This window comes from Aquarana catesbeiana, linkage group LG03 (assembly GCF_042186555.1).
Source record: "Aquarana catesbeiana isolate 2022-GZ linkage group LG03, ASM4218655v1, whole genome shotgun sequence".
NCBI classification, from domain to species: Eukaryota; Metazoa; Chordata; class Amphibia; order Anura; family Ranidae; genus Aquarana; species Aquarana catesbeiana.
The window spans coordinates 634,649,425-634,676,664 of NC_133326.1; the positions used below are offsets into that span (position 1 = coordinate 634,649,425).

General features: G+C 43.4%; 1 protein-coding gene across 4 annotated transcripts in view; it reads left to right on the forward strand.

Moving 5' to 3' along the window:
• The window catches only part of GMIP (GEM interacting protein), a 152,089-nt gene that overhangs the window by 97,585 nt on the left and 27,264 nt on the right, over positions 1-27,240 (forward strand). For all 4 annotated transcript variants that reach the window (XM_073622506.1, XM_073622507.1, XM_073622508.1 and 1 more), the window contains 7 exons: positions 5,816-6,006; positions 8,617-8,723; positions 8,834-8,935; positions 10,664-10,759; positions 10,837-10,988; positions 13,366-13,554; positions 26,286-26,423. In XM_073622506.1, coding sequence (XP_073478607.1) covers positions 5,816-6,006; positions 8,617-8,723; positions 8,834-8,935; positions 10,664-10,759; positions 10,837-10,988; positions 13,366-13,554; positions 26,286-26,423 — 975 coding nt within the window. The remainder of the gene's footprint in view (positions 1-5,815; positions 6,007-8,616; positions 8,724-8,833; positions 8,936-10,663; positions 10,760-10,836; positions 10,989-13,365; positions 13,555-26,285; positions 26,424-27,240) is intronic.

The following is a 27,240-nucleotide window of genomic DNA, read 5'->3' on the forward strand; positions in this document are numbered from 1 at the left end:
AACTTGTGTTGAAATAATGTGGAAACAGTTCACAAATAACCTAGTGGGAAGGCAGCCCAACCGGGAAAACTCACAGTTCCAGCAGTGTGTAGAGAGCAGACTGTAGCTGACTGTCAGCATTTGTAGAACGTGGCCTTACTGTCTTGTGCCCAATAGGCAGGTGTACAGAGAGATTGTCCTAGGATTTCCCTCCTTGCCAGGAATCTATCCCTGTCACTAGTGCTGTCCCTAACAGGCAGGGTACCTGTCCCTTCTCTACCGACTTGCAAATGCACACCAAACCTCGTTGCCAGGACCTTAAAAAGGCTCTGCCTAATCCAAGATGGCTGCAAGAGTCAAGTTCCTCTTGACTTCCTCTCCAACTGCAGTGCAGGGCGCCACCTACAGTGGAGAACATAGACTGCACCTGCCTACAGAGAGGCTTTTCAACTGGCTGCTTTGGAAAGAAAATAAACAGTAAGACATTAAATGCCTTTTGTTTTGATCTCCTGGAGTGTATTCAACTGTGGAAGTTCTCCCTTGACTTCCCTAAGGGTCCGTTCACATCTAGGCGTCCCGGATCGCGGGCAGAATCGCTGCGATTCTGCCCGCGATCCCGAATCACAGGAAATCATGGACACCCTTGCAATCCCCATCAATTCCAATGGCACCCCGATCATGGCACGATTGTCGCCCAATGAATCGTGGTAAAATCATGCAAACAGAATCGTGGAATGCAAGTGGGAAAGTACAAGAACTTTTTTTGGGCAATAGGCATTCCGCGATTCTGTTTGCGTGATTTTACAACGATTCATCGAGCGACAATCCGGCGATTTGCCATGATTCGGGAACATGGGCAGAATCGCAACGATTTTGCCCTCGATCCGGGATGCCTAGATGTGAACAGAGCCTTAGAATTACTCTATCAATATTAAACAGCCATATAACACATGTACCTTGATAAACACATAGCACCATGTTTGACTTCTGTCTAGCTCTGGTTGTCCACCAATCAGCATCAGAAACTGCTAAACATTTAAAACCGGTGTCTTGCCGAGAAAGTTCCTCGGGCGGATAAGGACCCCCCCCTGTACTGCGCAGGCGCAGCGCTTGCACAGTACGAACAACTAGGAGCCGCCGAAAATAGCCGAAGCTGAAAAACTTCAATCTGCTGTACACGGCGCCTGCACCCTGGGTCCAGGTTCAAGCTCCACCATCCAAGTGGACCTAGAGGGAGAATAAAAAAGTGCCGAGCGAAGCGAGGCCGTGCCCGAAGCTTGGCGAGCGAAGCGAGCCCGCGAGGGGCCCTCTTACAGCTGATTTCTATTCTATTTGGCTTCAGCTATTTCCGCCAGCTCCTACTGCGCAAGCGCTGTGACTGCGCAGTAGAGGGGGGTCCTCATCCGCCGAGGGGAACTTTCTCGGCAGAACACCGGCACCATGCAATTCATGGTGGCGTTCAGCCCCCCTCATGCAGTCTATGTCTTTTACAGCATCAGGGCATGGAAGAAGTGTTTCCCATTCAGGCTTTGCAATTGCAAAACTAAGATAGCGTGGAGGGGGGGTCTCTTTCTGTGAAAAATATCTTTTCCACAAAAAGAAAAAAACAGACAATGAAAAAAGTAAAATAAAATAGTATGCAATTAACAATCACATTTACAGAAAAATAAAGCATACACATACAAATGACACGATATAAATAAACTAAAGTACACTAAATAAACCCCATAAAAACACTGTGTAACTAAAAGGAATTTTTTTTTTTATTCAAGTAAATTTCCACCACGTAACTCAATAAATAAAACTGTGAGTTTCTACTTCAGTGAAGTTTCACTGACAACAAAATCAAAAATCTATTGTTCTAAGGTAATTCATTTTAGTTTTCCCTAAATCAATCTGCTTACCCCTACTCATGTCCTTACTCTGTTAAAACATGCTTCTTCAGTTCTGAGTAACAGGAACATACCCAGCATTTTGAACATTAGAACTGAAAAAAGTTGCTCAGATAAAGTTCAAAACACCTTCAACGTTACAGAATAAGTCAAGCTGAATGTGACTTACTACTACTAGATATTACATGTTTCCAATGTGGTGTTCTCCAGGTGCCCCCTATTTATAGTGTTATAAGGAAGAGGCCAAATCTAAAGCAAACACATGGGACACAACTAATAGAGAAGTAGCTTGTACACCGCAGATAGCACTGGTGCTGATCCTTCTAGGCCAGTGATGGTGAACCTCGGCACCCGAGATGTTTTGGAACTACATTTCCCATGATGCTCAACTACACTTCAGAGTGCATGAGCATCATCACTGTAGGCTCTGCTAAGAAGATCAAGGAGGGACTCCTACGCTTTTGTTCATCAGCTGCAAGGACTGTAATACCAACATTGTGGAGATTCCCTGATCCCCCTGGGAATGGTAGAGTGGGTAGAAGAAATGCAATATTTGTAGAAAATGAAAGAATTGACCGCAATGCTAAATTGCGAGAAGTTACTCACAGTATGGTCCTCATGGAAATCTTTTTTGTTCATTTGTGCATCCTCGAAAATGAGGAAGCTGTTGGAAGTGGGTTACATTGTAAATTAGTTGAGTGGGGCGGGGAGGTGCGGATGGAGATGACGGGAGAGAGACGAGAGAGAATTTCTTTCTCCCCCCCCCCTCCGAGTTGGCTGGGGGGTTGGGTTGATGTAGGAGAAGATGTTTCAAGAATTCTATAATCAAGAATGTAGATTGTGGTAGAACTATTTAGGAGTAGAGAGATACGTAATTGAAGACTGTGTGAAAGACTGTGTTTGTCTTAATATTGATGCAAAATTTTAATAAAAAATTTAATTGAAAGGAAAAAAAATAACATGTTTGCAGGCCTAAGAACTGATTCTTTACACTGTATTTTAAGGGATTACCTGGCCTTTACACCGAAAATTTGTCATGAAATTTTAAGTTGATGCTGTTATAAAAACAAATAAATAATAATAATAATAATAATAATAATAATAAATAATAATAATAAAAAGCAAACACATGGGAAATATTGATATTCTATAAGGTCGGCAGCTTCCCAATGTTCACAGTTCTGCCTCAAACTTGTTCTGCACAGTGTAACCAATTTTGTGTCTGACACTGTTGTGTTATTAATATGATTCATTACAGGGCTGTATTCAATCAAAACATGAACTCATCTTTTATTTTGACTTGTTGGCGTGTTGGGATATACACCCAGTCCTGTAATATGACTCCCAGTATTTGTATAATCCAATTATCTCATTAGACTCACCACATAATATTCATTTGGGGATCAGTTCTGGGTTCATGAGTTCATTTGGTGTTGGGGGATACGTCATAGGACAACACAGTGAATATTTGACTCTTAAGGTCAGTTCTCTCGAGTGTTATCATAAGCAGATCTACGCTGTGACCTCCTTTACCCTGAATAGTTCTTGATAAGAATAAAGGAGCCAACTGGAAAATATTACACTCATAATGTACATGGAAATAGATATTTTTAGAAAACAGGGCAAATAAGGCTTCTCAGAGGCAGCAAGCTTAGAGTTTCCCAAGAAACTAGTTTTTGATGACTTGAAAAAGCATCTGGAATAACTGGCACCAAAGTGAGAATACCAGAATGGATCTGGAGGCACAAGCACCAGATACCACCTAAGAAATGCTTGTAGTTACCAACAGATGTCATAGGTCACTACAAAGAAATCTCCAAGTATTACCTGTTTAACTGATGACTGGTAGAAGAACAAGACCTACTCAACACAAGTCATAAGACTTCACCTTGTCACTTGCTTGAATCGTTGCAGCTCTTTTTTCTCAAGACGTCAATTACTGAACTTCAGTAGGACCTCCTGGCCATTGCCCATTTGTACCAACACAGCCACATATTCCATAGCAACTCCAAGTGCTAGATTTTTTGCTTGCACTATGCACTGTCCTTCCAATCTTTTCTAAGCAGGCTTTTTGAATCATTGCAGGCTTAAGAGAAGAACTCTTGATTCTCTAGGAAACACTTTCTAATTGACTCTCTTGCCCCTACTGATAAAGAGAAAGTCCAAAAAGAGCCCTTGCTACATATTGCCAATACCAGTAAAAGGTTTATTATATTTATATATATATATACACATGAGTGCTGCTGTTGGGCACAAGCTCAGGCGGTGTGGCTCTGGACAGGGCTGCACAATGAAGATCGCTGAATCAAGGACAAAGGTAAGTATTTCTCCAAGTGGGCTGCACTCAGGGGCGTGGGGGCATGCCTTAAAAGATAATTTTACAATCTACGGCTACCCTTCCAATACCAAAAGATATGTTGCTGGAATCTCCTGATTTCATTAGAAAATATAGCATTGTACTTGTAGAACTTTGAGGGGATCCTGCTTATACAGCAATGCCCTTACCAAACAAGCTTCAATTTAACATAAACATGTTATGGTGGCACTTTGGGGTTGATTTACTAAAGCTGGAGAGTGCAAAATATGGTGCAGCTCTGCATGGTAGCCATTCAGCTTCTAATGTCAAGTGTTTGTAATGGCAATTTTCTAAAAAACAAACATGTCATACTTACCCGCTCTGGGCAATGGTTTTGCACAGAGCAACCCCAATCCTCCTCTTCTCGGGTTCCCCGCTGGCACTCTGGGCCCCTCCCACCTGCCAAGTGCCCCATAGCAAGCCACACGTGCGTGTTCGCTCCCGAGCCCTGCTCTGTGTGTCCAATAACACACAGAACGGGGCTCAGCCCCGCCCCTGATCATTCCTCACTGGCTGCGGTTGGCAGCAGCAGGAGCCAATTGTTCCCGCTGCTGCATGTCAGCCAATGAGGAGTGAGAGACCCGGGAGAGCTGCTGCTCTTGTGCACATTGCTGGATCGAGATCGGGCTCAGGAAAGTATTGGGGGGCGAGCTGCACACTGAAGGTTTTTTACCTTCATGCATAGAGTGCATGAAGGTAAAAACACCTTCAGCCTTTACAACCATTTTAAGCTTGTTAAATTAAGCTTTGACCACAAAAAAATGGAATCTGATGGTTTCTATGCAGAGTTGCACCAGTTTTGGACTCTTCAGTCTTAGTAAATAAACCCCTTAGTGTTCACTGCAGTAATGACCTTAGGGGAATTAGTGGAAGGTCAGGTAAAGTAAAATAATCTGATGTGTAATTCAACCAGCTCAGGTCCATCCATTTGTGGAGGTTTTGATAGATTTGTAAGCCATGATACTGAAACCAACCACTCCTATTATAAGTATATAGTAATTATATTTAGAAACTTTTGAATGTTATGTTTTTCTGAATGCATAAAAGAATTTACATAAACTTCCCTTGGTTAGCTGCAATGTTGGCTGTTTTGCAATTGAGTGATGCAAGTCCTCTGTTGTGGAGCCACCTTAGCTATTTAGTGCTGAGATGCAATAGTGCCAACACTGGAGCACCTATGTAGCCTAATGCTACTTTGCCATTCTGTTGGCTGTTGGAAGGTGGGGCTGACATTGCATGGCTATGTAAGGCTTGCACCCTCAATACAAAATGTAATGTGCGCAAAGGGGGATAAATGCCAATCCAATCTCTATATTACCTGTGTGTGCCAGTTAGAATTAAACTATCCTACTTTCTTCTGGCCATACCTTAAACAATCTTAAACACAATTTTTCAAAACAAATGTTTTCAATAGTTTTGACTAAAGGTTCTTGTGTATACATTTTTATCTTCCACAATGTTTCTGTGATGGTGCTATTATATACTGTTGTATGCTGAATATTAAACTGTTAGTTTCAGTGAAGCTTACAATCTATTATCTCTAACAATTTTGCCACCATGAACAATTGTATGGTTTGTCTCCTCACAGGTGACCCAGAATCTGATGCATTTGAAGAGGACACAGTGTGAATCTGTCCCCTCAGGCTACGGAAACCTGTTCAGCACTTGTGAACCCTATGAGGCTGGAGATCGATATCTTCAGTTTGTTGTGAGCCTGCCACGCAAGCATACTGAGCCAGAAAAATTCACCTTCCAGGAGTACATCCCTGCAGGCCAGAGGTGATGTCACCAGACCCTCGGGGAGGATGTTGGACATTATATTGTAGTTACTTACTTCATGGTCAACTTGTTGTGTACCATTTAGTTGGATCTTGAACCAGGGCAGGCAATTTTCATTCAGATGACAAAACAGCTCAGAGTAGGTGGAATAGGTTTATAGCCTGCATACAAGTCTTAGTTTGTTACCAGCAAGGTTGTTGTCAGGAACCAACCAGGGACAAATAGCTAGAAGTGGTTGCAATGAAGATATACCAGCCCAGACATACATGTACAGCATAATCAGATCACAGGCAGAATATTAGCATTTTATCATAACTGTTGAAGCCTTCTGCCACTGTCATGTCACATAGCTAGGTGTGCACATATTCTCTCATGTAGATGTACAGTATTTACTGTATGACCTCCAGACAACTTGGTAAGCAAGAATTCTTTCACTATGTAACCTAGCTTTACCCACCACCGGTAATCCTTAAAATTATGTCCCAGCTTAAAGACCAATATTGTTTATTCATTTTAAAGGATCAGTCCAATTAAAAAAGATATTTTATTTTAGACAGAGAGCACAGTGGGATGGGTCAGTCCCTGGTTTCCCTGGCTTTTGTCCACCTGGAAGTTATGTGTGTTTCTACACCACCTGTTTCCTTCTTCATGATTTAGGAAATATAACAAAAAAATAACAAGGAGAGTGGTAATCCCTCACACTCAGATAGCAAGCAATTGAGCTGCAAGTTTGAAAATTACTTGCTAAGCTATTGCTAGACTTGCCAGGCTTCACAAATTTGTTGCACAATTGCAGCAAGTCCGCATTGCATGACTCCAGATCAACTTTCTTAGAAAACATTCTGCAAGTTCTGGTTCAGTTATGTTGTGCAATAGTCATCCAGCCACAGGGGTAACTGTGGCTGAATTTCCATGCTGTAGGCTTGCAGAGCTCTTGCTGTAGACTCACCACTGCAACTTTGCTCTTGCTAAAGACTTGCCACGCAAATTTTCTACAAATTGGAAAAGTGTCAACTAGAACTTGTACTTCAAGTGCTCTGCAAGTATACAACTTGCCAGTGAAAATGTGCAGCAAGTTAGCACACTTACAATTCAACACTGCCACAAATTTGTGGCAAGTTATCCTTGCTATCTGGGTAATAACCACAGCAGGTGTGCAGTGTCAGGAAATTAAAAGTACATATCTCATCAATGGTATTCCAGAAGAAAATTATCAGATGGTTTAACGCTCCTTCATCTACCAAAAACTTTAAATGACAGAAGATGCTGCTGAAGTAAAGCTGTCCATACATGACGGATGTTCAGGTAGTTAGACAGCTGCTGGTTCTGGCAGTCTGAATAACATAGTCAGCAGGGAAGATGCCTCTATCCATGCTGTCTAGCATGGATAGAGAAATATACAACTATATGTCTAGCCTAAGACTTTTCAAAATTCAAGAAGTGCTACTACTGCTAAATGACAGATCTCCAGCAAGTTTGTTGACAAAGAGAAGCCGGCTGGGGATCTGTCATTTAGCAGTGGCCATGCTGTTCGTGAACAAAATATGTCACTTTTATGACCTCGTTCACATGGGTTTACTGGTCCCTTGCAAAGGGTATCTTCACCTGCACAGGTATTCCATGCAGCCTCGTGCAGGCTACCTGATCAAATTTAATGACAGGCGGGCAGCTGCACAGACCCGCAGGAATCCTCAAGCACATCTCCAATTGCACATCCATGCAGGATAGATGCACAGATAAGAATGCTGTCTGCCTGGTTCACCCATGTTAATGAGGCCTAAAGGACTACATTGTACTGCTACCTGACTTCACGGGCAGCTTTAAGACATCCCCCAAGCATGTTATTTTGTTATTTGAAGGATTTGTATATGTTGCTTTTTATGCCGCATTAAAAGACCCTTCTTGCTTAACTGTTTTTTGGGGTTTTTTTTGCACTGGCATATGTCCCCCATGGCAGAGCCCAGCTAGCCATGCAGTTTTTAAAGCAGAGTTCCACCCAAAAGTGGAACTTCCACTCATTTGTCTCCTCTCCCCCTCAGGTGCCAATTGTGGGGGGGGGGCAGGATACCTGTCTTTGACAGGTATCCTGTTCCCACTTCTGGGAGTCCGCACCGCGTCCCATGACGTCACATCGGGGCTCCCTCCTCCTCCTCATTCCTCCTCCCCTGTCCCCGGGCCAGTAGGAAAGAGGAGCGGGGCCTCAAGCATGTGCAGTAGGGTTCCCGGCGTGAAGCCGTAAGGCTACACTGCCGGGTTCCCTTACCCACAATGGCGGTGCCAGCGCCCGAGAGCTGATGGAAACATCAGCTGCAGTTCCGACATCGCTGTACCCTTGGACAGGTAAGTGTCCTATTATTAAATTCCAGCAGCTGCAGTATGTGTAGCTGCTGGCTTATAATTTTTTTTTTTTTTGGACCTCCACTATAAATAGATTGCAATATAGACTTCAAAGGCTAACAAAAATAGAAAGATTCTGCTCCTATAGACTTCAGTATGGTTTGGCAATACATTTTTGCAGGCTTCCTGTTGGGTTTGCCAACACTTCTGCAAACGGAACTTTGGTAGGTTTGTTTATCCCAAGATCTAACCTGTCCAGTCTTTGTTGTGTAGGTCGTCCCCTGGAGGCAAAAGGAAGAATGCCGTGCAGCTGGTTAGAGTGTCTTCCTCTTTGTCTGACCTAAATGTCAAGACAGATGATATTGCAAGGATGTCTGCAGGTGAAATTTTCATTTTATTGGCCATAATATTTCCTTAAAGGATAAGTACACCTTAAAAAAGCCAAATGCACAGTGTTAAAGGATACACGTCAATGTCTCTTTTCTTTTAGGTGAACGAAGCTCGTGGGGAAACAAGATTTTTCACAATGACTCTGAGAGTATCAGTGGCAGCAGTGAACCCAGGTCGCTGGAATCTCCTACAGAATGTCCAGGTGATGAGATTTAAAAGGCATACTAAACAACAATATTGACAAGCAGTTTGAATGTATTGCTTATTATCCATAGGGGTGAGAGTATTCTGCGTTCTGAATGCACCACTTACACAAAGTCCATTACTTTGAAACTGCCAGGGCTTTGTTTAACATCAGAATAAGACTTTGTACTGAGGAATGGGTTAACTTGGCTACAGTTATATTAAATGCTTTTGAATATATCGTAAAAGAGAATTACTTATGGGGAAGAAGGATATGAACCAAAAGGATACCTTAAAATGCAGGAGCTCTGGGCTTACTCTCTGGATAATACCTTCATCAGTGGTACCAACTGGGTCCTTAAAGAATGCAACAGGGGTCAGTTGGGTTGCAGTGTTTGAAACTGGGTCCCTGGTGTTGTCTACTTAGTCAATTCCAAAAGCCTTTTACATCTCCATACCACTGAGCAAGTGTGCAGGAGAAGGAGAGGCAAACTGTATAAAGTAGTGAGGAGTTATAAAAGTTGAGGGAAGAGTTGGTGCGAAAGAGGGCTTGGTGCAAAAGAGGGCCTATAAGGGTTGCTGATGTTAGATAGAGAAAAGAATAGCATGGACATATTAGCTGCAGTGGAAATGATATTGTTCTGGTTCTGGTTTGTTAAAGGCGCACTCAACCCAGTGTCATTCCATCCACTTTCTGCGAGCCCAAACCATTAAGGGTATGCCCTCTGGAGATGTGATTTTGGGCTGTAAAGTTGAACTGTGGCCAGAAACAAAACAACATTTAAAACAAGCCTCTATTGACCTCTGTAGCTGCAACCACTATGGAGTAATTTATCCTCAAAGCTTGTAGCTGAAACTTCTCAGCTTCCCTTTCTCTCAGTAGCACAGCTCTCTTTACTTCAGTGAGTTGGTAGTCTGCCAACTTTGTTATCTAATGTAAATAAATAGCAGGTGCCAGGAGGGACACAGAAAAAAGTGCTGAAACCTGATGTAAAGTATAGCCAAAGGCAAAAGTTTTCTTTTTTCCTCACCTTTAGATAAAGTGTAGAGGGATTAAAACACATGTCAGGTTTTATTACTGTCTGTGTCCAGTTAGGGTGATTGATTCACCCTCTCTATTTGTCCTGTTTGTTGTCAACATAAAGGGTGGAAGTGATAAAAATCCCACATTTTGCGTTGTCACCAGCACAGGTGTAGAAGGGAAATCTTCCAATGAGGACACTACTTCTGGTGAACCTAGTGACAACCAGGGATTCCCTCACTTTGGAGGGATTTCCTCTTCCTTCCTGTCTTGGCCCTGGTTGGTATCTTGCATCAGGGCCCAAGTATGCCAACCTACATCAATGCAAAGGAGATGCAGTGATTCCCCAATCAACAATCTTATGGAACTTGCTTGACTCTCAGTAGATCAGCAGATAAGGTTTTGGGTTGCTTCTGTCTTTAAGTTCTGCTCAACTTCTCTTAGGTGGAAGTACCTTTTGTTTTGGGCCTAAAGGAAATCCCAGAATCCCAGATGTGCTCCCAGGGGACTTTCCTTGGTACTTCTCCTGGGAAACCTCCTCAGGTACCCTCTAGAAGTGTTATGTGTCCATAACTTCTGCCCCTCTGAAACTTGATTGTCCTAATCTTGGGGCCTGTGTGACCTATGACATGTAACAATCCTTCTAATTGCAGGAAAGTGTAGTTTATATTGTGCTGTGCCGAGTACCACAGAAGATGCCATCTCATGTTATTCTAAATTATACAGGTCACTTTGGCAAAAAAGTTGGTAAAGCCTCTTCCACAGGGACCATGTCCTCTGATGACCCAGATGAAAGAGATTCCTTTCATGCAGAGGATGTTGGTGAGTAATGCAATGAGCAATCATACACAGCTAATAATGTTTTCTTTTCTAACCAAATTCTCTTTGCGATCGCACAGACTCTGTTGATGCTGCCTCTGAGAATGGCTTCAGTCTGCCAAGCTTGGTCATGTCACCAGCTGCCCAAACCCACCGTCTTCGACGTATTAGAGTGCCAACCAAGTGTAGGGAGTGTGAAGGCTTCATGGTCTCTGGTGTAGAATGTGACGAGGTGAGAAATGGAAACTCTAATGGTTTTTTGATCAGTTTTAGCCTGTTTTGGTGAACATTTACAAGTGTTTTATAAATCTTTATTTTTCAAGCAAATTTTGATTGCAAGGTGCATTGATGGCATTCTATTTGAAAGCCCCTCACCCACCCCTCGTCTGCGGTGGTTCCCAGGCTCTCCCATTCCTCCGGGAAGCCCATGGTAAGTTGTTGGAACGACTTCCCACAGAAGAGATGGAGGAACATTCTTTCCCCAATTTCCTCTATGAGGAAAGAAATTGGAAGTGAAAAATTCCTTAGGTCTCATGGCTGTCATTCCCCGGTTGTTACAGCCAGGAAAGCAGCTAATCAAATACAATCTGTGTTTGATCAGCTGCTTTAAAGAGCAGGGGAGACATCAGGGGTCTAATAAACCTCTGATGTCTCCATAGAGAGTACCCATCACCTGCCCAAGGCTTGTTCTCTCTTTGTGATAGCAATAAAGTTAAAAAAAAAGATAAAAAGTGTAAAAAAATGTAAAGAAAATAAAGAAAATGAAAGAAAAATAATAATTTAAAGCATCCCAGTCCCCGCAAATGCAAACGTGTACGTAGGTCTAGCACATATATGTAAATTGTGATTTTGACACACATCTGAGGTATCACAGTGAAAAAAATTATTCTAGGGCTATAAAAAAGGATTTTAAAGTTTCACCTAGTTTTAGGTACCGTAGCGAGTGCCCTCCTCTAGTGAGGTCGCTAGGTTAAACTTAGTTATGGGCTTTACTGTAGTGATTAGAGCAGTGATTGATTGTTTTTGTCTGTTCAGGGTTTCCTAAGCTGGGTGTTTGATTTCTCCCACCTGTTTCTGGAAGAAACTTCCATATTATAAGGCAGGGAGATACAAATGACCAGTGTGAAAATTTATCATGCCCAATCCATTCCCTGGAAGGAGGTGTCCAGAAGGTGGCTGGGGAGGTGATACATGTTTGGGAAGCTCTAGGGGAGTGTTCTTTCCTTTCCAAGGAGGGTTCCAGTCCCCTAGGGGGCTGCTGCACCTAGGAGAGAGAGCTTCCGAGACAGGAGATTGCAGTCTGGGCCTCAGTAGGGCCTGGGCTGAGGGCCTGGGGAAGATTGCTAAAGTATCGTATTTGCTCGAAGGCACTATCCTGAAGTCCTGGGACTGGAGAAGGATCTTCTTATCTCTCTCACTGAGGATCTACCTGTGAAAGCTGGGTGGCAGACAGCCCCTAGGACACTGTAGTAAAGTACTTTAGTAAAGTAAAGAGTAAAGACTTTGCTGTGGACTTTTAGTTGTGCAAGTGCCAGAAGGGAACTAACTTTTTGAAGTTGCTATATAGACTGGGACTGCTCTTATAGAGTCCTAGATGTACAGACCATTTTACCTCCAGGAAAGGTGGCTATAGAGAAGATTAGTGAGAAGTTTGTCCTCCTATTATTGCTATTGATCGTTTTAGGGTATCCTGTGACCCTAAACCCCTCTTATGTTAAAGTTAAAAATACTAAAATGACATCCCCTAGACTAAGCCTGAATTGTTGATGTATGTGGTATCTGTGCTTGTGCGGCTAGCAGCCTCCGCACTAGTAAGGGAGAACCTGTGTATCTACAGCAGCCCCTCTGGGGGTGAGCGATACAGTATCTTATTTTGTCGCCATTTCACAGGCATGTGCAATTTTAAATCTTGACATGTTTGGTATCTATTTACACAGCACATCATCTTTTATATTTTACCAAAAAATTCAGCATTATATTGTGTTTGTGTGCACCAAAATTAATTTAAGTGTATTTTTTCCTGAAAATTTGAATTTAAAAATGGCTTTGCAAGTATCATGTGCCACAGGGACCATTTCATTCTCCAGGACCTCTGCTTTCAGAAAATATACAATATTCGGAGGTTCTGGCTCCATGCACACTGGAGCTCAAAAAAGCTTTTTGTGGCCGCCAGATTGCTGGCAGAAAACGCTGGTTGAAAAACTCGCTTTTATCAGCGTTTTGTACTAGCGTTTATGCGCGTTTATCGGCGTTTTGCGTTTTTTTGTAGTCAGAAAAACGGCTCTTTGAACACGATTTTATGGCGTTCTGATAAAAGCTAAAAAACGTCCATGTGTGCATGGACACATAGGATAACATAGAGTGGAGTTTATGGGCTGTTAAAAAAAACGCCCAAGCTCCAAAGATGTCCATTTATGAGCTCCAGTGTGCATGGAGCCTAAAAGTAATTTTCTAGCAAAAAATGCAGATTTTTAACATTTCAAATCTTTCCCGGACAGCTAGTGGTTAAAAAAAAAAATGTTCTATTTGATGGGACAATGAACTCTCTCTTTACTGCCAATTTAGTTATGTTCAGCTGAGTTATTTGTTGTTTTTGCTTTTCTTTATAGTGCTATTTGATTTGTCACAAGAAATGCCTAGAAAGTTTACTCATCAAATGCGGTCACAAGAAACTGCCCAACAAAGTGCCCTTATTTGGTGTGGATTTCTGCAATTTCCCAAGATACTTCCCCGAAGAGGTGCCTTTTGTCATAAGCAAATGTACGGCTGAGATTGAGATGAGGGCACTGGGACAGCAGGTAAGAAAGATTTTGTTCTAGAACTTTTCTAAAGTTGTTAATAGCAAAGGATTAATTCCCTGTACAAAAAATAAACAACCTCTTTTTAGAGTAAACTTATCATTAGCTATAAGGAAAAACTGTTACTGATATGTCCAATATATGTACATATACAGTCAGGTCCATAAATATTGGGATATTGACACAATTCAAATCTTTTTGGCTCTATACACCACCACAATGGATTTGAAATGAAATGAACAAGATGTGCTTTAACTGCAGACTTTCAGCTTTAATTTGAGGGTATTTACATCCAAATCAGGTGAAAGGTGTAGGAATTACAACAGTTTGTATATGTGCCTCCCACTTTTTAAGGGACCAAAAGTAATGGGACAATTGGCTGCTCAGCTGTTCCATGGCCAGGTGTGTGTTATTCCCTCATTATCCCATTTACAAGGAGCAGATAAAAGGTCCAGAGTTCATTTCAAGTGTGCTATTTGCATTTGGAATTTGTTGCTGTCAACTCTCAATATGAGATCCAAAGAGCTGTCACTATCAGTGAAGCAAGCCATCATTAGGCTGAAAAAACAAAACAAACCCATCAGAGCTATAGCAAAAACATTAGGTGTGGCCAAATCAACTGTTTGGAACATCCTTAAAAAGAAAGAACGCACCAATGAGCTAAGCAACACCAAAAAACCCAGAAGACCACGGAAAACAACTGTGGTGGATGACCGAAGAATTCTTTCCCTGGTAAAGAAAACACCCTTCACAACAGTTGGCCAGATCAAGAACACTCTCCAGAAGGTAGGTATATGTGTGTCAAAGTCAACAATCAAGAGAAGACTTCACCAGAGTGAATACAGAGGGTTCACCACAAGATGTAAACTATTGGTGAGCCTCAAAAACAGGAAGGCCAGATTAGAGTTTGCCAAACAACATCTAAAAAAGCCTTCACAGTTCTGGAACAACATCCTATGGACAGATGAGACCAAGATCAACTTGTACCAGAGTGATGGGAAGAAAAGAGTATGGAGAAGGAAAGGAACTGCTCATGATCCAAAGCATACCACCTCATCAGTGAAGCATGGTGGTGGTAGTGTCATGGCGTGGGCATGTATGGCTGCCAATGGAACTGGTTCTCTTGTATTTATTGATGATGTGACTGCTGACAAAAGCAGCAGGATGAATTCTGAAGTGTTTCGGGCAATATTATCTGCTCATATTCAGCAAAATGCTTCAGAACTCATTGGACGCCGCTTCACAGTGCAGATGGACAATGACCCGAAGTATACTGCGAAAGCAACCAAAGAGTTTTTTAAGGGAAAGAAGTGGAATGTTATACAATGGCCAAGTCAATCACATGACCTGAATCTGATTGAGCATGCATTTCACTTGCTGAACACAAAACTGAAGAGAAAATGCCCCAAGAAGAAGCAGGAACTGAAGACAGTTGCAGTAGAGGCCTGGCAGAGCATCACCAGGGATGAAACCCAGTGTCTAGTGATATCTATGCATTCCAGACGTCAGGCTGTAATTGACTGCAAAGGATTTGCAACCAATTATTAAAAAGTGAAAGTTTGATGGATGATTGTTAATCTGTCCCATTACTTTTGGTCCCTTAAAAAGTGGGAGGCACATATACAAACCGTTGTAATTCCTACACCGTTCACCTTATTTGGATGTAAATACCCTCAAATTAAAGCCGAAAGTCTGAGTTACAGCACATCTTGTTTGTTTCATTTCAAATCCAATGTGGTGGTGTATAGAGCCAAAAAGATTAGAATTGTGTCGATGTCCCAATATTTATGGACCTGACTGTATCTCCTACATTGGGATGTTTAAACTGGAGAAGCTGAATACACGCATAAGCGGAACTAAATCCATCGATTTAACAGTTTCAAAAAACAATTACATTCCTGGAATGCTAACTGTCACATTTGTTTGTGCTCTCAACCAAACTGACAAACCATCAAATGGCTGGTGTCATAACTGATCACATATGCAGCATCATGGCAGATGAGGATCAAACAGCTTCCGTGGCTAAAAACGATAGGAGGGTTTAAGGGGAAAAAAAGAAAAAAAAAATATGTACAGTACCTTGAAAAAGTATTTATACCCCTGGAAATTTTGCACATTTTGTCATGCTACAATCAAAAATGTAAATTTATTTTATTGGGATTTTATGTGATAGACCAACACAAAGGGACACATAACTGTGAAGTGGAAGGAAAATTATTAATGGTTTTTAACATTTTTTAGAAATAAATATGTGAAAAGTGTGGGGTGCATTTGTATTCAGCCCCAATTACTCTAATACCCCTAAGTAAAATCTAGTGGAACCAATTGCCTTCAGAAGTCACCTAAATAAAAAATAGAGTCCACCTGTGTGTGTAATTTAATCTCAGTATAAACACATTTATTCTGTGAAGTCCTCAGAAGTTTGTTAGAGAACCTTTTTGAATAGACAGCATCATGAAGGTCAAGTAAAACAGCATACAGGTCAGGGATAAAGTTGTGGAGAAGTTGGACGTTTAAAGCAGGGTTAGGTTATAAAAAATATCCCAAGCTTTGAACATCTCACAGAGTAGTGTTCAATCCATCATCTGAAAATGTAAAGAGTATGGCACAACTGCAAACCTACCAAGACATGGCCGTCCACCTAAACTGACAGGCTGGGCAAGGAGAGCATTCATCAGAGAAGTAGCCAAGAGGCCCATGGTAACTCTGTAGGAGCTGCAGAGATCCACAGCTCAGGTGGGAGAATCTGTCCACAGGACAACTATTAGTTGTGCACTCCACAAATCTGGCCTTTATGGAAGAGTGGCAAGAAGAAATCCATTGTTGAAAGAAAGCCATAGGAAGTCCCATTTGCAGTTTGCGAGAAGCCATGTGGGGGACACAGCAAATATGTGGAAGAAGGGGCTCTGGTCAGATGAGACCAAAATTTTACTTTTTGGCCTAAAAGCAAAACGCTATGTATGGCGGAAAACTAACACTGCACATCACCCTAAACACACCATCCCCACCGTGAAACATGGTGGTGGCAGCATCACATTGTGGGGATGCTTCTCTTCAGCAGGAACAGGGAAGCTGATCAGAGTTGATGGGAAGTTGGATGGAGCCAAGTACAGGGCAATCTTAGAAGAAAACCTGTTAGAGTCTGCAAAACACTTGAGACTGGGGCGGAGGTTCCCCTTCCAGCAGGACAACGACCCTAAACATTCCATACAGCCAGAGCTACAATGGAATGGTTTAGATCAGGGGTCTCAAAGTACCGGCCCGCGGGCCATTTGCGGCCCGCGGACCGGTTAAAAATGGCCCACAGGCAGGGCCGATCCAGGACGTCTTTTTGCGCTGACAGAGGGGGAGCTTTACCTCTTCATCTGCTCTGTCCTCTCCGCTGCACGCTGCTACAGCCCAGAGAGAGAACAGAGCAGAGGAAGGATCCGCCCATCGCCCCGCCCACCTAGGCACCCACCTCAGGGCGGGAGATTGTGTTCTCTGGGTCCCTTGTCACTAGGCATGTGTGGAAGCCAGGAGGAGAGGACTCAGGAGGCGGATGACCCTGACTGCCAGGAGAGGTGAGTGAGCCATCACACTGAAGCAAAGTCCTTAGTGGGGTGACTGGGGTAGAAATGTGTGCAGTGTGGGGGGGGGTTTTGGAGTGTGAGGGGATTTGTGCAGTGTGGGGTTAATGCTGGGGGTTAATAATGGGTTTGCTGACATCAGTGCTGGGGGTTAATAATGCATTTGCTGACATCAGTGCTGGGGGTTAATAATGCGTTTGCTGACATCAGTGCTGGGGGTTAATAATGCGTTTGCTGACATCAGTGCTGGGGGTTAATAATGCGTTTGCTGACATCAGTGCTGGGTGTTAATAATGCGTTTGATGACACCAATGCTGGGGGTTAATAATGCGTTTGCTGACATCAGTGCTGGGGGTTAATAATGCGTTTGCTGACATCAGTGCTGGGGGTTAATAATGCGTTTGCTGACATCAGTGCTGGGGGTTAATAATGCGTTTGCTGACATCAGTGCTGGGTTAATAATGCGTTTGCTGACACCAGTGCTGGGGGTTAATAATGCGTTTGCTGACACCAGTGCTGGGTATAGTATATTATTGCTGGTATAGTTTATTGTTTTTTGAAGTTTTGAAAGTTTGCATGCGGCCCCCATGGGATATGAAAACTTGTCATGTGGCCCTCTGCCAATTTGAGTTTGAGACCCCTGGTTTAGATCAAAGCATATTCATGTGTTAGAATGGCCCAGTCAAAGTTAAGACCTAAATCCAGTTGAGAATCTGTGGCAAGACTTGAAAATTGCTGTTCACAGACACTTTCCATCCAATCTGAGCTATTTTGCAAAGAGGAATGGGCAAAAATTTCACTCTCTAGATCAGGGCCGTCTTTAATATTGATTGGACCCTGGGCAAAAATTTTCTTGGGGCCCCCCCCATGCAATTTCGCTCTCCACCTGCTCTGAGACATACAATAAATATCAGCTAGACTTAAAATCAGTTTACTGTATCAGATCAGGCAGTGATTGTGATGGGTTGCCAGAGGTAACAGCAGATCATTACCACTTACTGACTGGTTACTAGAGGTTACAGCACACATTAGAGGTTACAGCACATGATTTCTGCTTGTTGATTGGTTGCTAGAGATTACTGTACAGTAATACTGCTCACTGATTGGTTGCTAGAGGTTACAGCACATCATCTGCTCACTGCAGCGGGGCATGATATCCATATGAATGCCGCCTTTATTTACATATCAATGCCGCCAGCCACAGTTATTTACATAAAAATGCTGACGCTATTTACATATGAATGATGGTTATTTACATGTAAACACAGGGTCTACAAGTGAGTCATCTGTATACAATAGGGCAGAGCTGGGCAGCATTAGTAGCAGCACTTCACACTGAGATTTCGGGACACAGCACAGGACTAAAACTTCAAAGGACAAGGGAATTTAAACTGGGGAAGTTGGCAAGTATGAGGCAGCTGCTTTGGGCCCCACAACAATGACAGGGCCCAGGGCAGCTGCCCCTTTTGCCCTGCCTTAAAGACGGCCCTGCTCTAGATGTGCAAAGCTGGTAGAGACATCCCCAAAAAGACTTGCAGCTGTAATGGCAGTGAAAGGAGGTTCTACAAAGTATTGACTCAGGGGGGCTGAATAGAAATGCACGCCACACTTTTCACATATTTATTTGGAAACAATGTTGAAAACTATTTATCATTTTCCTTCCACTTCACAATTATGTGCCACTTTGTGTTGGTCTATCACATAAAATCCCAATAAAATACATTTAACTTTTTGGTTGTAACATGATAATATGTGAAAATTTCAAGGGGGGTGAATACTTTTTCAAGCCACTGTATATATATATATTTATATATATATATATATATATATATATATTTATGGTCGGAGCCCTATGTCCGATATGGACATAGATAACACTTAATAATAAAGATAAGACTTACCATCGGAAATAGACCTGGAAGTGTGGACTTACCATATGAAATGGACCTGAAAGTGTGCCTTGGTCTAATGGCCGGTATGCCAAAATAAGGGGGCATACCCTGGTTTTAAGAAATGATTATTCTGTAGAGAGAAATGAGATGAAATGAATGAAATGAAATGAATGCCTTGAAATGGGGATGGGAGGGTGGGTATCGCGCACAGGAAACCGACAAGCACCACAGGTGAGCGGGCTGCTTAAATACCCACCGGGCTCCTCCCATAAATTCAGGCCACCATACTGGCCTTCCTACTTATGGTCGGAGCCCTATGTCCGATATGGACATAGATAACACTTAATAATAAAGATAAGACTTACCATCGGAAATAGACCTGGAAGTGTGGACTTACCATATGAAATGGACCTGAAAGTGTGCCTTGGTCTAATGGCCGGTATGCCAAAATAAGGGGGCAAAAACATTCAGGTAGGGATATAATATATAATTGGTTTTCAGGTATTCATTGAGCCAATTTGGAGAATGCCTGTGCCATCTCTACTTGAGGATTGGGTATATACCGGGCGACGCAGGCTGATTTCCATCTGCCTAGTCTTTTGATGATGTGGTCTGGAACCCCCTGGCGGGTTGCTGCGGAGGCTGCTCCGATGCGGAAGGAGTGTCCGGAGTACTGACTGGGTTTAAGGTGAAGATTGCAGAGAAGTATCCTTATGTGTTTTACAAAGTGACATGCGTTTAAGGGTTTAACTGGGAATGGTAGAAGAGGACTGGTGTCCGATTGTTCAGGCAGGAGTGAGAGGAGACGGTTAAGTACGGTGACTGGACACCAGCTGTTATTGGTTCTGTAGAGGTGAAATGTCCACTCCAGAGCCTGTTTCCTGGGTTTAAGAAACCTCGAGGTGAAGGATGAAATGGTCTTGGTGGCGAAGCAAGTGCCGTCTGCGTAATACTTGGTCTGTGGGGTGGTTATAGGTGAACCCGTAGTAAGCCAACTATATGGCTGCTTGTAGGACCGTGCTGGGCAGGAGACCGAATGGCGAAGTAGCCAGAATAGTCGACATATCCCTGAAGATGGGCCCCGTAATGGGTAAGCGCTTAGTACTAATCACTGGTTGTTGTTTCTGGATGCCCCTTAGGATGGCTCGTATAGCGTGTGATGAGAACAGTGAAGATTTTGTGGGGTCTTCCAGGGTCACGAAATGTTGTATGCCGGCTAGGTATAGCCGAATGGTATTGTAAGATAAGGTCAGCTGAGTGTGGCAGTATGAAATGCAGGCCAATACCTGTTTGACATCTATTGGTCCTTTACGGCAGGATGTGAGAAATTTATTGAACGCCTTTCAAGCTGTCTGGTAGGCTTTGAGTGTGTTATGAGAGAGTGAGTGATTGATGAGCTGCGTTGCTCCTTGTAAATGTTAAACTAGTCCAGGGTCAGTTGTGACCAGGCAGGGATAGGGGCCGACACTGGATCGGCTCCGGGAACCTGTTTGGAAAGGAGGTGTAGTTAGAACGTGACAGTGCGTCAGCAGCTAATTGTGTCTGCCTGGAATAAATGCACAGTGTATGTTAAACTGATGCTGTAAGAACAGTTGTACCAATCTGCGCAGGAAGGACATGACTGCTGGGGAATTGGACCTGCCTTTGTTGATGTCTGCCGTGGCCTGATTGTCGGTGGTGAAGATTACGGTTTGCCCTGTCCAATGGTGACCCCAGAGTTGTGCAGCTGCCACCATGGGGTAGAGTTCGAGGAGGGAAGATGTTTTGAATAAGCCGGGTATCAACAGTATCTGTTGAGGCCAGGGTCCTGAAAACCAATGATGGCCAAAAATTGCAGCGAAACCTGTGGTGGCTGCAGCGTCTGTCACCACCTGGGGTGACAGGGCTGAAACCATGGGTATAATTAGGGATATGCCATTCCGGGAGGACGGAATTCGTCCCACATAGATAGGTCCGCTATTGCTGCGGAGTCTAGATTTAAGATCTGACCGGGGTCTTGTGTTTCTGGCAGGAATCTCAGCAGGCGTGACACGAAGGTGCGGCCTTGTGGAATAATTCGTATGGCGAAATTCAGCATTGCCAGGAGAGATTGCAACTGCTTCTTGGTACACCCCTTGGTGTGGGTGAATTTGTGAAGGACCGCCTTAATGCGGGTTAGTTTGTCGAGGGGGAGACTGGCTTGCATAGCGCAGGTGTCTAAGTTGGCCCCCGAGAAAGGTGATGTTATGTGCTGGCCTTCTACTTTGTGCTTGGTGATGGGAAGATTGGGTTTTCCGAATATCGCTCTGAGTTTGTCGAGGTCTCCTGGGGGCTTGCTGGGAGGTTCCATTAGTAGGAAGTCGTCCAGGTAATGGATGACTTTTGTCACTGAGCCTTGTGTAACAGTATCCAAGCAAGAGACTGAGCGAATGTGTCGAAGAGCCAAGGGCTGCTCTTCGAACCGAACGTCAGTTTTGTGGCCAAATAATATGCCTCCTTCCACTTGATGCCATGCCAGCACCAAAGGGATGGATGGATAGGCAGGAGCTTAAAGGCATCCAAGATGTCGGTTTTGGAAAGCCAGGCACCTGTACCTGCTTTGATGACTGCTTGTATCGGCATGTCTACGGAGGAATATTTTAGGGAGAATTCTTCGGAGGGAATCAGGGAATTGAGACTGGGGATGTGGGAAGAATGAGGCGCAGACAGGCGGTACCCCAAACGTAATTTATTTGTGAATTTGCCCTTGACGAGCCCCAAATAGGGCTGACTCTCCAAGTGCTGAAAGGGGGCTGAGTGAAAGGCCTATAACGTACTCTCGGTCTAGTTCTGTTTGTAAGAGCCGATCTATGGTTTGTTCGTCGATGGCTGCTGAACGAATATTCCCACATTCGTACGTACTGTGAGGTAGTGAAATGAGGCCTGTGTGAAAGCCGACAGAGGGGCCGTGAAGTCTTCGCTGCCGGCCTGTGACATGATTTGATCTGATGAGAATATCCTGTTTTTGAGCTCGTATATTTTTTTTTTTTTTTTTTTTTTTGTGAGAACGAAATGATTCGAAATGTTTGCCTTGATGTTTGAAATGACTGAACTGCATGACAAAGGTCCGGCCTGGCCGTGTCGTGACTGATGCGACCGTGAACCGGGCCCTGGAGCATGCACTGAAACGAGGCAACAGAAGAAACATTGGTGCACACCGGGACGGATCGGTGCTTGTTTGATGCATCTGGATTCGAATCGGAGCGCAGCATGAAATGAAATGAGAGAAATGTTTACCTTGACCGAGGCTTGAATTGGTTGTGCCGTGTTTTGCGACTGGCAACCGACCGAGCTCTGGTATAGGTATGGATTTTTTTTTTTTTTTTTTTTTTTTTTGAGGAAAATGAAAAGGTGACAATTCGTGAAGGGATTGCTAAGTAACTTGAAGCAATGATTTGTATGATGCTTGCAATCTTGTGACAATGAAATGATTCGAAATGTTTGCTTTGATTGTGAAATGAATGAACTGCATGACAGAGGTGCGGCCTGGACGTGTCACGATTTGTTCGACCGTGAACCGGGCTCTGGAGCATGTATTGAAATGGGGCAACTGAAAATATTGGTGCTCCTGGGACGAATCGGTGCTTGTTTGATGCATCTGGATTCGAATAGGAGTGCAGTATTAAATGACATGAGAGAAATTATTGTTTTGACCGCGGCTCGAATTGGTTGTGCCGTGTTAGCGACTGGCAACTAACCGAGCTCTGGTATAGGTATGAAATGCGATCGGAACCAGTGATGCATGCCGTGACGAATCGGTGCACCTCAGATGCGACTGGTTTCGAAACGGTGATGCGTTGTGGGAGTGAAATGGTAGAAATTGCATGACAGAGATGTGGATCAATCCCCCGATGTCTGCGATTAGCTATGATCTGGACTCTGGAGCATGTGTCAGAAATGTGGCCAATCCTGGGCACGCCGAGACGAATCGGTGCATTTTCATGCGACTGATTTCATGTCGGAATGTGACACGTGGAAATGAAATGATAACCATGACAGAGGTACAAATGACTGATAACGTAACTCTGGAGCATGTATAGAAATGAGGCCAATCCTGGGGCACGCCGAGACGAATCGGTGCATTTCATGCGACTGAATTCATGTCGGAACGTGATACGTGGAAATGAAATGATAACCATGACAGAGGTACGAATGACTGATAAAACGTAACTCTGGAGCATGTATAGAAATGAGGCCAGTCCTGGGGCACGCCGAGACGAATCGGTGCATTTCATGCGACTGAATTCATGTCGGAACGTGATACATGGAAATGAAATGATAACCATGACAGAGGTACGAATGACTGATAAAACGTAACTCTGGAGCATGTATAGAAATGAGGCCAATCCTGGGGCACGCCGAGACGAATCGGTGCATTTCATGCGACTGAATTCATGTCGGAACGTGATACGTGGAAATGAAATGATAACCATGACAGAGGTACGAATGACTGAGAAAACGTAACTCTGGAGCATGTATAGAAATGAGGCCAATCCTGGGGCACGCCGAGACGAATCGGTGCATTTTTCATGCGACTGAATTCATGTCGGGACGTGATACATGGAAATGAAATGATAACCATGACAGAGGTACGAATGACTGATAAAACGTAACTCTGGAGCATGTATAGAAATGAGGCCAATCCTGGGGCACGCCGAGATGAATCGGTGCATTTCATGCGACTGAATTCATGTCGGAACGTGATACATGGAAATGAAATGATAACCATGACAGAGGTACGAATGACTGATAAAACGTAACTCTGGAGCATGTATAGAAATGAGGCCAATCCTGGGGCACGCCGAGATGAATCGGTGCATTTCATGCGACTGAATTCATGTCGGAACGTGATAGATGGAAATGAAATGATAACCATGACAGAGGTACGAATGACTGATAAAACGTAACTCTGGAGCATGTATAGAAATGAGGCCAATCCTGGGGCACGCCGAGACGAATCGGTGCATTTTTCATGCGACTGAATTCATGTCGGGACGTGATACATGGAAATGAAATGATAACCATGACAGAGGTACAATTGACTGACAATAACGTAACTCTGGAGCATGTATAGAAATGAGGCCGTAATAACTGGGGCACACCGGAACGAATCGGCGCATCTTTGGTGCGACTGGATTCGAATCGGAGCGCGGTAGGTGACTGAAATGAGAAATGATTTGAAAATGTCAGAAATGAGTTCAGAAATGTTTTCAGAAATGAGAAATGATTTGAAATGTCCGAAATGAGAAATGATTGGTATCGAACTAACTTGATTTGATCTTTTACAAAATTGCGACTGGCTATGGCTGTCTACTGATACCGACATGCTAGAAATGAAGCGACGTCAGCGTCGCTGTGCTATCGAATTTGTAACATATCGAAAGTACGAGCGATATACATTGCAGTTTGTGAAATGCGGGTGAAACGAAATTTGAACTCACGGTTTAGTGACATGATATGAAAAACGAAAAGTCCGACGGGACCCTACCTGCGACAGCCAAGCCAGACGCGTGGTACGAACGATACGGATCGGTAAACACTGACACTCTCGAGCACGAAATAGCAAATGCGGGAACTTCGCGAGACAACGATTTACGGACGTTTGGTATTCGGATAGTCGGCCTAGTGACGTAACGTATCGCGCACAGGAAACCGACAAGCACCACAGGTGAGCGGGCTGCTTAAATACCCACCGGGCTCCTCCCATAAATTCAGGCCACCATACTGGCCTTCCTACATATATATATATATATATATATACACACACACACTCACCGGCCACTTTATTAGGTACACCTGTTCAATTGCTCGGTAACAGCTAATCAGCCAATCACATGGCAGCGACTCATTGCATTTAGGCATCTAAACGTGGTGAAGACGGCTTACTGAAGTTCAAACTGAGCATCAGAATGGGAAAGAAAGGGGTTTTAAGTAACTTTGAACGTGGCAGGGTTGTTGGTGCCAGACAGACAGGTCTGAGTATTTCAAAAACTGTTGATCTACTGGGATTTTCACACACAACCATCTCTAGGGTTCCCAGAGAAAGGTCCGAAAAAGAGAATATTCAGTGGAGGAAGTTGTGTGGATGAAAATGCCTTGCTGAAGTCAGAGATCAGAGGAGAATGGGCAGATTGGTTCGAGATGATAGAAAGCCAACAGTAACTCAAATAATCACTTGTTACAACCAAGGTATGCAGAATACCATCTCTGAACGCACAACATATCAAACCAGATGGGCTACAGCAGCAGAAGACCACTCCGGGTGCCACTCCTGTAAGCTAAGAACAGGAAACGGAGGCTAAAATTCGCACAGGATCACCAAAATTGGACAATAGAAGATTGGAAATACATTGCCTAGTCAGATGAGCCTCGATTACAGCTGCAGGTCAGAATTTGGTGTAAACAACATGAAAGCATGGATCCATCCTGCCTTGTATCAATGGTTCAGGCTGGTGGTGTAATGGTGTGGGGGATATTTTCTTAGCACACTTTGGGCCCCTTAATACCAATTGAGCATTGTTTAAATGCCACAGCCTACCTGAGTATTGTTGCTGACCATGTCCATCCCTTTATGACTACAGTGTACACATCTTCTGATGGCTTCTTCCAGCAGGATAATGCACCATGTCACAAAGCTCCGATCATCTCACCACTGGTTTCTTGGACATGACAATGATTTCATGAACAATTGACTTGGTAATTCCCATTTCCTCTGCAATCATTCTGATAGTGAGCCGTCAGTAAAAACTGGACAGAATGTGGATGCAGTGAGGTCAGTTTTCAACAGTGACCAACGGTTCACGATCAGAATGATTGCAGAGGAAACGGGATTTACCAAGTCAATTATTCATAAAATTGTGAATATGGGAAAGGACACCATTTTAGTAGTGTGGATAACTTCCAAAGAGCCACTATGCTCTGAACGCCATCCAACTTGAAGACTTCCAGGGATGATATAAAGAATGGGAAACTCGCTGAGAGCATTGTCTACACTCACAAGGTGCATACTTTGAAGGAAACAATGTTCAATTGTAAAACTTTCCAAAAAAAAAGAATTTTTTAAATATCCTTCTCACTACTTTCCGGACACACCTATATATATATATATATATATATATATATATATATATATATATATATATATATATATATATATATATATATATATATACTTAAAGGTGGGGTGGGGTAGATAGATTTTCTAACTTTTTTCCCCACATCCTTTTCTTTACTCTATTGCCTTTCATTCTAGGGTCTGTACCGAATCAGTGGAGCTAAAGCCCGGGTGGAAAAGCTTCTGCAGGCCTTTGAGAATGGACGTGAGCTAGTGGACTTGTCGGGGCATTCACCCCATGACATAACCAGCGCACTCAAACACTTTCTCAAAGAGGTACCGTAAGCCAAAGCCAAACAGAGAAGATTCTGGGAACAACCTTAGAATGCGAAAGTATAGAGCTGGAGCACTAGATACAGTAAATTATTTAACAAAGGTTTTTTATAAAGGCATTTTAAATCCACAAGATACATTGGGAGTGCTCAGTATGAATTGGGCTATTTAGTAAGTTTGTCATTTTTTGGAAATTTGACTTTGGCCAGCTGTCTGCAAGAAGGTCATAAAGGCGGATTGGTAGTTCCAAGATCATGGAGTGGTAATTCTTAGCACTAAAGATTCAGGTGCCAGATAAACAATAGGTTAGTGTGAGGGTTAAGGCTAAGCAGTCAAAGTTTAGTGGTAGGGATAAGGCCCCATTCACACGGATGGATAGAATGGTGCTTTTAGCTGCGGATTTTCTAGTTTTCTACAGCAGCTAAAAGCACACAATGCTTTCCTGTGGCCCCATTCACACACTGCGTTTAGCTGCGATTTCGTTACATGCGGTTCCGTGCGGATAGAAAAAATAGAATTGACTGCGTCCAGGACCGATTTAGCGCAGCTATCCGCACATAACTGCAGGTAATTGCAGTGTAACTATTTCTCCTGCGGATAGCAGCGACAACAAGGAAAGAAAAGCAACAGGAAGCAGATCAGAAATGGCAAGAATGTTCCAAACGCAGCTAAACGCAGCCGCATGTAAACGCAGGTAATCTCACTGTACAAATGCAGCTGATCGCAGTGCCTGGAGTCTTGAATTTCACAGAACATATTATATGCTTTTAACTGCGGCAGAACAGCCGTCCGTGTGAAAGACGCCTGAGAGCCCATTCAC